The sequence below is a fragment of the Varanus komodoensis genome, unplaced genomic scaffold, assembly GCF_004798865.1.
Source record: "Varanus komodoensis strain SLA01 unplaced genomic scaffold, ASM479886v1 scaffold5, whole genome shotgun sequence".
Taxonomy (NCBI): Eukaryota; Metazoa; Chordata; class Lepidosauria; order Squamata; family Varanidae; genus Varanus; species Varanus komodoensis.
Window position 1 is genome coordinate 48566126 of NW_025336087.1, and position 12294 is coordinate 48578419.

Consider the following 12294-nt stretch of genomic DNA (forward strand, 5'->3'; position numbering starts at 1 on the left):
TGGCGCCCTCTGGTTGGGGGCAGGATCAGAAGGAGGAACAGGTGTCAGCCATCTGTCCATCCTTCTTCTACGTGGACACGTTAAGCCCCTATTGTTGTAACGACCATTGCCCGTGACCACGCCAATAGCAGCCCCCGTGGGTTCCCCAGGATATATAAACGTCGACATGGCCAGGAATGACTCAAAGCACTAATTAAAGCAGGGTAAGATTATAAAGTAGGTCGGAGGAGGAGAAAAAGAACGATAAAAAGAAAAAAGAAAAAAAAAGAAAAAAAGAAAAAGGGGATCCTTCCTCTTCCCTGAGAATCAGCAGTAGGCAAGCCTATTTCAACAAGAGTCCATGGCCAGCCCAGCCCCCCTCTCGTCCCCCCGAACGGCACCCCAAACGGCGGCGACCCCTTTGGTCGCCGCCCTTCGGCCGCCGGCCCTTCGGCCGCCGGCCCCGGCCGTTGCCACGGCTTTGACTCCGCAGGGCGCCTCCGAGACCCGCCCCGTCGCGCACCGCGCGCGCCCGATCACCTGGGCTGGCGGGCGGCGCTCTCCGGCGCCGCGTGCGGCCGCGCTGGCCGGTGGAGCTGGCTGCCGTCGAGGTCGCAGCCGCGTGCGTCTGCCTGCATTCGCTTGCCCGGGAGCGGCGTGATGCTGGAGGTGGGCGGAAGATATGCAGTTCCCGGAAGATATGCTGTTTGGGGCATGTTGGCTATTGGAGGACTTTTTTCCTGTCTAAACTTGGACAGGATTATGTGCTTAGTCAATCTTCTCCACTATAGTGGACTATATTGTGCTTTTTAAAAAATACACACACACACACACATTTTCCTAATGTGTGCCTATATATGTTAATCTGCATATGCAAATTTACTTCCTATCCTTCAACGATGCTTAAGTGGCCACCCTAACTGGTAGTTCAGTCTCACTTCCATCCCTGATGCTGGTGCAGGTACAATTCCTGGCCTGTGGACCAGACCAAGGGGAAGGTGACAGCTCACACGTCTGTGGTGCAAAGAGTCCTGCAGGTCTTCACCCTGCTCACTAGCAGCCAAGCAGGGGCACTCGCTTGTGCAGGCACCCCAGACTGAATGCTCTAGCCGGAACTTCTGCTTAGAGAGAAGTTCAACATATTGGTCCTCCTGGATGAAAAGATCCATGATGGGTATTGTACATTTAAGGGCATCTTGATCTGGAAAAGTATTGTGAGATGAAGTTCCATCAAGAGAGTGATTAGCTGAAAATGCCATTATTTTTAGTTGCTGTTTACAAAAGATGTGAATGTGGTAGCAGAAGTAATAATTATTTGACCACAAGGAATGTATATATTGACAGCACCTTATGCCTCTATCTGCAGCTGCACTTGGGCAAATTCTCGGACTGTATTTACATAGATCCACCTTTAGATGTCACCCACGGTTTGCCATTTTTGTAAGGCAAAGTAGCTTTCTTCTGCTGTATGCACTTTGTAGCTATTGGCTTTCCTGATTTCTTTTTAAGTTATAAATATTGGGTTGGAGCCAGGCTTAGACATAGAGTTGACCCACCAATTGCCAAATCTTACAGAAACGAGCTGGCGTGCCACCTCTAGCATGCTCCCACTCTCAATTAACAATCTACATCACCACCACCCCTTTGGTACATAGTTACCATGATGTCAGATACTGGGTTATTTACTAATTAATCAACCAAGAGTTTATCCAGGAACTAATCACAGGTTAACTTTGAGTTACTTAATTGCTAAAAAAAAACCAAAACAAAACCCTGCAGTGTAGGCTTCAGACATTGCACTAATTCATTTGAACAGGGCGATCCTAGTTGTTAACTAAATGTGGAATTCAGGAGCAGGGCAGAGACAGGGCACCAACAAACCATGGTTTAAAGAGCTCAGGTAAACCAGCTTTTATAGTCACCACATAGGGATCCAAATCCACTGTTTTAAAACTCTAAGACTCTTTTTCATTTAGTTATTTGCAGGAGTCACATATACATGGTAAACAGCATCACAATAAATGAATTCCTTTATAAGACTGTACACTCTAAACAATTGATAAATTAGCACTAATGAGAACCCATCACATGAAGATGTGTGTGCAAGACTGAGAGGGAAAAATAAACAAAACAGAAATGACTCCTGTACATTTGCCTTAAGCACCCCCTCCGCCCCCAATATCTAGCGTTGTGAACACCTTTTCCACCAGCCTTTCCTCGAATGAGAATTTCTCCTCCTTTCCTCCCCACTGTTCCACCTGCAACCCTGCCCTGGAGAGTTTCCCTGCAGCAGATGTTGAGGGTGCAAGGGGAGGGGGGCTGCAGGAATCTCCCTCTCTTGGTCCTGCTCCTGGAAACAATTCCATTGCCTTCACAGGATCCACCATCTATTTCCTACAGAATATGCTCACAGTCTCTGCATGGTGAGAAAATAATTCAGCAGACAATTTTCACCATCATGGAATCTCCATCTTTGGAACCGTTTCCTGTGTTGAACTTCTACATGCCACTCAGCTGTTAAAGGAAGAGGGACACAGCTGGGGAAACAGCGCCATGAAATAGCAAGGACTAAAATTGCCTGGAACTTGCTCAGGAAATAGTTGATTCTGTCTTTTGTGAGCAAGAAGGAAATTGAGAGAATGAAAGGGGAAAGACGCCTGGTGAGGCTACAGGGCTCCTTAATACCTGATTAGAGGTTGTGCCCCCATTTGATATGGTAGCTTAGAAGTACACTGGCACTGGGATACAGTGGGACTTACTGACAACTTAAGTGCGCATAGGATGCCTCTGTTGTGTTCATTTTGATAAGCATTAGTTGTGTCTTTCTGTCATAGGAGTGCACTGACCCACTGGGCTATTGTAGGTCTGTTGGTTGTGTATTAACCACTCCAGCAACACATCCTGTCTGGGCATGGATGCCATGGCAAGCGTCTGGGTCACCCGCTGTAGCGTGATTCTTCAGAATGGCCACTGGCACGCAGCTCAACCCATCATGGCTGCAATAAGCCAAGGTGAGCCACAGTGATCATGCGAACCAGGCCAGTGCATTTAGCCAACTCATGAACAGGAAAGAAATGGGTATGAAAAGCAACAGACCTGAACGGGCCACAGTCAAAAGATGGTGGAATGGAGACAACTGTGTAGACAACCGGCAGAGTGGAGAGGAAGAGAATGAACAGCAGCATGGCCATGTAGAAGTTGTTTGATCTTGAGGCTTTGAAGACTCGTTCGTGTGGGACGTTACAGCACATCACGGCCCAGCACTGCAGGTACATAGATGTATGGAGACGAAGGACATTGATAGCTGGGAGGCATGGAGCATAGAAAGAGCCCATCCTAGAAACATTAAAGCAACCATTCCGTCATAAAAAGGCTACTGTGGCCTATATACAAACCACTGCCTAGCTCGGATGTTCCTTTGTTTTTCCAGTCACAAACTCTGCTTAACAACTTGAAGCCTACAAGATATTATTCTTCATCCACATTATTTGACTGGTCAGTGTTTCCAGAGGTGTTGTGCACAATCTGTCTCCGAAGTATTCATGCTCATGGTGGACCAATTAAGATTTTGCCTACTAGCTTGCTTTTTATATTTGCTTATTAGATTTATATACCACTTACCATATTAAAATATTCCTAAGCAATTATGTGATATTGATAAAAAGCTCTATCCACCTAAGATTTTCTTCCTCCCTCCCTCCCTCCCTCCCTCCCTCCCTCCCTTCCTTCCTTCCTTCCTTCCTCCTGCTCCTCCCTTTTCGCAATATAACTTCAGCTGATGGCCTTTTTTATTTTCTAAGGCCTTTTAAATATGCCAGTTCAGTTTTGTTGTATGTTAGCATTTTCCTCTACTGTATTACTAAATGGTATTATTTTTATGGCTTTAACAGCTTTTAAATTTGTTTATAAAGTTGTTTTTTTCTGCTATGAGAATCTCTGTATGATTGAAGAAGGGGTTATTTAAAACACACACACACACACACCCTGTATTGGCAGAACTTTCCAATGCAGAAAGCATTTTTAACTTGCTTGGTAGTCAATGATCTAACCAAAAACAGATTCTTCTGAAAGATCTCCTGCGTCAATACGGTTGCCAAGCTATGAAAGTACATTTATAGCAGGGGTGGGCAGGAGGTAGCCCCAGGGCTGCATGCCACTCCTGCCCTGCTTTCCTGCAACCTTTTACTGATTTTCGAAAGCCAACCAATAAGAGTTTGGCAGGAGGCATCTGCACGTCCCCCAGAGCCCACAAGACAGAAACGAAGGAGGAGAGAAACAGAGAAAAGGGGACAGCAGCAAGTGAGATTGGGAAAGGGGTGTCCTACCCACTTCGGACTCTGGCCTCTGCCCTGCCCCTTTCTGTGCCCCCAACAGATTGCTCCTAATGGACTGCCGCCCTTGACAGAGAACAAATGGTTGCAATAACCTAACCTGTGTATTGCATTTTCATTTGTTACAGTGTTTGGATCATTGACTTTGATTCCTGCTGTGACCTGCATTTCGCTTTATCCTAGTTAATATGATTCCTTCACAATCATATGACAGGTAATAAATGATGAAAAGGTAAGATATCAGCCCCAGGGTGGAGGCATCCCTGTGGTGGGGGGTGTTCTTTGGGGGTGGGATTGGGAGCCTAAGGCCTGAACCCTCAAGGAACACCAAGAAGCTGTGCAGGCTGGGCCATGGCATGCTAGAGCCACAGCTGGCCCACAGGCAGGGTTGCAGTCCCTTCACCTAGACTTCGACGTAACAATCAGAATTTTCCTAAAATTCTGCAAAATCCAGGCAGTTTTCAGCTTGCCTTGATAGTTCACTTCCTGCTTCAAAGAAATGTATATAGACTCAGATGTCAGAGCCCCTGATCAGTGTCTGAACAATGTGGGGTGCGTAGTGCTAGATTTGAACAGCAGCATCAAAATCCAGGAAAAGGGTCACTAAAGCTGCAGGTTTTCCCCAAATTGGTTATTTGACTATCATAGCTGAAGTATCGCACTGGACTCACAGCAGCACGACTGTTCCTTTGGAGGAGCATCTGCATTTTCTTGCATCACACCAGCAAAGCTGTGTGGGTGCAGTGGCACAGAATTGTTCAGCTGCTCAGAGAACTGAGCAGTTGGCATCCCAGCTGTTGTGTGGGATGGGAAAGTTGTCAGCCGGACTGTGAACCTCCCTCAGGCTGAGATCTGGGAAAAGGCTGAGATGCAAAGAGACAGGGTGGCAGAAGACACAACACTCTGCTTTGATCCCCACATATACATAATCACATCATAAGATGCAGCTCATGTGCGTGGGGTGGGAATCTGCAATTTCAGGATAGGCTTTAGAAGCATCAGAGGTTAGTCATCCTCCCTCAAGGAAACCACAGGGCTATGAGCTTTCTGGTGAGAAGGCTTCTCATGGGTGCTTGCCAGTGGTAACTTTTAAAGACAAAAGTCCTTTGTGCAAAACAGAATCCAACTCAGAGTCTTGATGTGTTATGACCTTTAGTAAGGTCCTGTGTTTTGGTCACAGAGGTGAAACACCTTGTAGGGCAAGAAAGAAGCACTGAGTAAGGAGTGGTTTTGTCAATCGTATCATCTTGATACAATCCGTTCAGTGGTGATGGTGATGATGATAGCCATGTACACAGCACACTTCCTGAAGTTAAACTTCGCCCTACACAAACTGTGCAGGACAACTATTTGTCACACTGGAAAGGCGAGATCCAACATCACTGTACTTTCAGAGAAAGAGCCTGATTTGCCATTCCATTAATCCCCAATTGTTACCAATTTATTTCACAGCATCCAGCCAAGATTTCAGTTTAGTCACACTGCCACAGTGAAACTGAGACAATGAAATGGAAACTCAAGAGCCAAAAAGACAAGGGTGCTTTTCTGCATTAACCCTGGACACTTCACATGCAGCGTGAAAGAGTTTGCAATTAGCATTGGCAAGCCTTAGTCCAAGCAGGTTATCCAAGGTACAGTTTATGGGCTCTGACTCTTACCAGATCATGCCTTGATTGAAGATCAGACCCAACACATTTCCACTAATATCAAATTCTGAATACGAAGGCTGAAGAAAAGGCACAGAAGTTGCTCTTAGATTTGCAATACATCTTATATGCAAAGACTACAATTTTGCACTACCAATTTTGTCTCCCCAGCATATGAACAAAATTCCAGAATCATCAGAAATAATTTATATACCCTGAACAAATATGAAATATAGTGTCCAAATGCCATCTGATTGTTCTATTTGATTTTTTTTTCTTTTCTTTTAACATCAAATGCTAGGGCCTCATATAGTGTTGGAATAGCTGTGATTGAATCTAGTATTTTGATCTTTTGAAAGCTTTTTTTAAATCACAAAGCAAGCAATAGCAAGTGCTTCTTAACATTTCAGATTACAGACAGTGTCATAGAAAGTCATAGAATCACAGAACAGTAGAGCTGGAAGGGGCCCATAAGGCCATTAAGCCCAACACCCTGTTCAGTGCAGGACTTCAACTTAAAGCATCATTGACAGATGGCTGTCTAACTGCCTCTTGGATGCTTCCACTGTGGGAGAGCCCACAACCTCCCTAGGTACTTGGTTCCATTGTCGTACAGCTCCAACAGTCAGGAAGTTTTTCCTGATGTCCAGCCAGAATCTGGCTTCCTGTAACTTGAGCCCATTGTTCCATGTCCTGCACTCTGGGGTGATCAAGAAGAGATCTTGGCCTTCCTCCGTTTGACAACTTTTCAAGTACTTGAAGAGTGCTATCACATTTCCTGCCAGCCTTCTCTTCTCAAGGCTAAACCCAAGCATTTCTTTCAATCTCTCCTCATGGGTGTTCATTTCCAGTCTCCTGATCATCTTCGTTGCCCTTCTCTGAACCTTTCCCAGTTCACAATCCCAGAGCTGTGGTTTCCCCACTACTCCCCTCCCTCTCAACTTGGCAATGTGGTGAACTCAGATACAACAGCCTTCTCTTCATTGTTTTTTGCCAAATCCACATCCAAAAGGAAACCTTTCCGACAAACACTGAATCACGTGCTCCTTTCATTTCAGTAAAGATCTTGGCCAGGACAGGTATTCACAACACTGATAGTGTGGGAATGGGGGCAGAATCCCACCTAGCACCGGTTCTGAAGGTTTAAAGTATGTTGGAAGTGTATGCAGCTCAGACTATAGGTACCAACATATCGCTGGCATACATTCTTGTTTCTTGAGCAACTGTATGATAAGAAAAAAAATCAGCAGATGGACTTTTTTTCCCCTGGCATTCAGATGAAGTCCTGGGGAAAAGTCCATCTGCTGAATCTCTGCTTGTCACACTGCTGCAAAAATACACAGGAGCCCTGCCAAAATAGTGATTGTCTATAATAAATGCAAAATGCCTGCTTGGGCTCAGATGCTCTGTGTTGTTGGATCAGCACAAAGAATCCCTCCATATATAATACTCCCTTAATTGTGATGTGAGAAATTGAATGACTCACAGAGTCATTAAGCCTCGAATAAAGCATTAATCAATTGTTCCTAACTCATTGGGCAACATTAAAATGCAAAAGCTTTAGCACTCTACAAAGAACGGTGTCCAGATAAAGCAAAAGCAAGGCGCTATTGTGAAATATTCCATGGCTGCCATTAAACGATAGCACTGGGCGAGGAAAGCTTGTGCCAGAAGCAGTGATGTAGTGGAGCTAGGGCTTGCAGGGCTGAAGTGCCAGGATGTTTTCATTAGCAGCGGTAATTCGGTCCTCTGACAGCCACCTCCCTTGTTCTATCTGGGCTTAATGGTAATCCCCACAATACCTTGGAACACAGATTTTCCTAGAACATGGGTTTTTGTGAGCAATTCCTGTTGTAACACAAAGCATTTTAGGATGGCTTAACAATCCATCAGAAGTTAAGACCCATTTCCTTTACAAAGAAGCTACTCCAGATGCAAATAACTCTTGCTAGAAGTGGCTGGTCTATACAGACCAACACGCTTGCCTCCTTGGGGATGTGACTGTCATGATGAATGCCTGACCTTCAAAACTTCCACTGAACAGACATTCACACTCACCTCAGGACAGGGAGAGGAATCAGGAAGCTGACTCCCAACTCCTGTCAGAGGGCAGCTCTTGCATCCTTGGATCCTTCACTTAAAAACAGCTGTGCTACATAGTCAACTTCTCCTGTCACCTTCTAGTCAGTCAGCTAGTTATGTTCTCTTTGAAGGATGCAGAATGCAATTTTTATTCCCAACAGTAGCCCCCAGCCTCTGGAGAGGTCTGTCTGTTACCTATTTTAATGTCCTTTTTGGAAGCAGCAAAGGCTTTTTTAAATTTTCACAGACTTTAAAAACATACTTTTGTGGTGCTATAGTGTGTTCTAAGGAAGTTTTAACCCTGAATTTCCTTTTAGCAGCTAAGTAATTAGCCACACAGTAATGGCAGATTTTAGCCTCCTCTTACAATTTAGGATGGATTTAGGTGGATTTAGGATGAGGCGCTAAGCCGCAGGTGGTTTAACCAACCCCACTGCAAGCCATGGCTCAGGGGGTGTTTTATAAGCCATGCCAGGGTGGATTATGAACCCAGCCTGGGAAACGGTGGGGTTCTGAGGACATGCTAAGCAACTCTCAGTGGCTTAGTGCATCGTGTGAACAGTCTCTGCCTTGCTTTTATTTTTGTTCTAGAATAGGCATGGGGGGTCACTCTTACTGGAGTTCAGACCTGAATCAGGGGTGCTGCACCTCCCCCAGAGCAGAAGAACAGAAGGATGGAGTGACGAGTTACTCTAAAGCCATGTCTAGTTTGGCCCTTGTTCTCAATCCAGGAAGTGGCTCTTGTGTTCTTTTTCCTTCTGAATCCATAGAATTCAACACTTCTGGGGAAATGTTGTTGTTGATTTTTTTTTTAATTTAGTATGGAGCTCTTCCAGGAAAGATTGGCATAGCAGGTTTCTTTGCTTCGAAGGAGTTTTCCTCATGCAGTAGAACTCACTAAAGATCAGCCCATGGGCATCATGTTTCTACGGAGACCCAGTGACGTCCCCCACATCTTGTTCAACAGTACAATGCAGTGCTATGCACAGTAAAATGGATCATAATATCATGAAACTTTCTTTTCATTCTCTTTCTTAAGGGGAAAAAAAGAACAAGAAAACAGGAGGGGGAAAAGGAGCAGAATACTTACAAAGCCATACTCCAAGTCCCAGCACCAGCAGTAATTGAAAAACCTGACAAAGACAGCTTTTAGGAAATCTCCAATTAAAATGGTGATGTAGGTCGTCACAGTGTCAGAGACTGTTAGCCGCACAAATTCCTGCAGAAACAATGTTTTCCTTTTTTTAGATGCAGCAGTGCATCGGACTGGCTTTTCTATTGGCAAACGCCTAAAGAGCAACCTCACAACTAACTTAAGCCCCTTTCATTCCACTGGGTAGGACTAACCTTGGATAATGTTTCAGACGCGTCACTTGCATACTTTACAAGAACTGTAGCTTCTTTGCAAATAAAATATCTTGTCGGCAGGGTTGTCTTACAAGCAGTCTCTGGTACACCCTTCACTTCTCTATAATATTTTAAAAATGCAGATTCAAATGCATTCATTCCACCTACACTTTGCCTGCTACCTTTCAGAAGCGATTAAACTGTGTGTGCGGTCAGGGACGTGGAACCGCTGAATCGCAGCTCAGTGAATATTGAGGGAGCTGCATTTCCATGGTGGGTGGCACTGAAGACAAAAAGGGCAGGGCCAAAATGCCAGAATGATTTAGCTTAAAGCTTTTACTTCCGGGAACTAAGCCGTAGGGGAGGCGTTTTGAATAGGAGAGACACGGCACAAAAGCTGGGCGAATACTCAAAGATGGGTGGGCCTGGGGAAGAGTATGTGGCTTTCTGGGGACCCCCTGCCTGGGACCCTTGGAGGGCCAGGTTTGGCTCCAGCCTGAGGTTCCACATCCCCAGCACAATGTCATGGCCAAGCAAGACACGTAAGGATCATAGGGAGAGCACAGGAATCACTCAACATGGAGAGACCATTTTCAGTAATGCCTCCCGGGCATATTCTGACTTGTACAATGGTCTGAATGAACATGGTTGGATCATATCAGACACCTGTACAGCTGAGCACAGCCCGGACTCCATGAGAAACCGTTCTGTCTTAATCAGCAGAAAACACTTGGACCAGCCCTACTATCAGGCCCATTCAGGACTGGAGCTCTGGACCGGCAGAGTAGCAAAATATTGTTGCTATTTTTTCCGTTTGTGAGGATTACCAACTGAAAGATGAGCCCATGTTGTGCGCATATTCACTACTGTGTAGTTCTGGACATAATGAAGGGTGGGGCAAGAAGCTACGGTCATCAGACGATTTTCTCAGGAATATAAACATGCAAGCATCATTCAAAAGTATACCTGCCTTACCTGACCAACCATAGTTTCCCAGCAGGGGCCTCTTGGGACATCTGCGGGGTTCACTTGGATAGGAAAAGCGGTGGTGTTTTCTGGGAGACTCCCATTGTATAGATTGGCCAACCAAATGGTCATATTCTGCTTTACAATCTTCTCTTCTTCCAGCTAGGGAAAAGTAAACATGATTTTATTCCCCCTGACTTCAATAGCACGATTCCTACTAGTTAATATCACACAGCAGAAGTAGACTAGGGTTCTAGCTAGGAAATGGACAATAAACCAAAAAGACCAAAGTTCAGGTGATTTCTCTAATGAAATCAGTAGCCAACCTTAAGAAAGCCACACTTTTGGTCAACCCCCAGTTCATTATGTACAACATGGGAACAAGTAGGCTGGTGTATCTTGAGAATATTCATACTGAATAGTACCTTAGACAGGTATTGGAAGGATCACTGAGATAAGGGATCAAAAACAACTGAGAGGTTTATGGCAGCTTAAAGACCAACACCAAGTTGACTGGAGCCCACTTTGTCAGATTCTATCTCTCTCTCTCTCTCTCTCTCTCTCTCTCTATCTATCTATCTATCTATCTCACACAGATACATATTCATACACCCATCTGTCAACTGAGGATAACAACTCATGCATCTAATTAAGTGGACTCAGCTTCACTGTATTTTATACCCTTGTGTTATTCTTTAACCTGCCAAAAGACACTTCCTCATTTATTTATTTTTTAGCAACATAAACTATCTGGAAATAAGATACTATATGCAAAGCACCTGCTGTAAAGCATTATGCTAAGATATTATTAATAATAACCCTAATAATTGCTATTAGATGTCCATCTTCTTCCTGCAAAAAACGTTTCTCCCTGCTAGCTAGGATCTGTTTGTGTAGGCTTCTTATTAAGTAATACAGAATAATTGAAAACATTTTGTCTCCAATTTGGGGGTGCTTCCAGATACGTGCTTTCTTGCACCATTGCTCTGCCTCATTTACATATCTTTTTTCAAGGGCTCCATTTTCAATTTGCAGTCCTCTCACATCTTCTCACCACTTGTTCCATCTCTTTTTCTCATTGCAAAAAACAAAACACAACAAAACAAAACCACAACCCCCACTCAGGAGGTAAAAAGAAGATAGTTGCACAATATCTTTTGACTGGGAGTGCTAGAAGTTGCCTGCTTGGAAGCGCCTCAGCTTCTCTTGCCACTGCAACACATTAAACTCAACTAACATGTTTCATTGGTTTCATTAGAATTTATTCAACAGTCTTGACTTCAAAACATCAGACTGGTAGAACCCGCTTCTTCCTTGCCTTGAGATTGATTTCGTCCATGAGAGCAATGATGAATGTGTATAAGTTTCCCAGGAATAGAGCAAAGATGCGTCCCAGCTGCCATCGGAGGGCTATTCGAGGATGATAGTTTTCCAGGGCACTGATGACATCAAATAATGTAGGGCAGAACATTCCAAGAAGGGACATGACCATGTTTACCTGTCCAGGTTGAAACAAGGTTTTAAAAGATCCATTACATGCTCAGAAGTTACATTTAATACATCTAGTAGTCAAACAAAGTTGATATTAAAGCTTATTATCTGTAGCAAAAATATGGGACTAGATTTAAGGAAGGGATGGAGAACACTCTTGAGGTTAGGTAGGAGACCAAATGACCCCCCCCCCCAAGTTCTTCAGACCAGTTAACCTAAAATAATCTTACAATCTTTCTGAGATTATTTAGTAAGGAAGATACTTTAGGGTTATGGATTGTTTGGGAGAGTGGCGCAGCTATACAACACAAAGAACAATTTGTTCAGTTTTACTCAAGAATATGGGATTCAGCCTTGATGGACAAATTTACCAAACACATTCAGGAGTCTGATGGACAAACACAACTAGAAGGGCCTGAAGCAACAAACCAGATGTTGTCCCCCTCCCATTC

General features: G+C 44.3%; 1 protein-coding gene across 1 annotated transcript in view; it reads right to left on the minus strand.

Moving 5' to 3' along the window:
• Positions 1 to 12294, minus strand: part of TMC1 (transmembrane channel like 1) — a 133655-nt gene that overhangs the window by 7811 nt on the left and 113550 nt on the right. The window contains exons 13-17 of the mRNA XM_044445923.1: positions 11670 to 11849; positions 10361 to 10513; positions 9129 to 9257; positions 5969 to 6036; positions 3076 to 3315 (exon numbers count right to left, since the gene is read on the minus strand). Of these exons, the coding sequence (XP_044301858.1) occupies positions 3076 to 3315; positions 5969 to 6036; positions 9129 to 9257; positions 10361 to 10513; positions 11670 to 11849 (770 nt within the window). The remainder of the gene's footprint in view (positions 1 to 3075; positions 3316 to 5968; positions 6037 to 9128; positions 9258 to 10360; positions 10514 to 11669; positions 11850 to 12294) is intronic.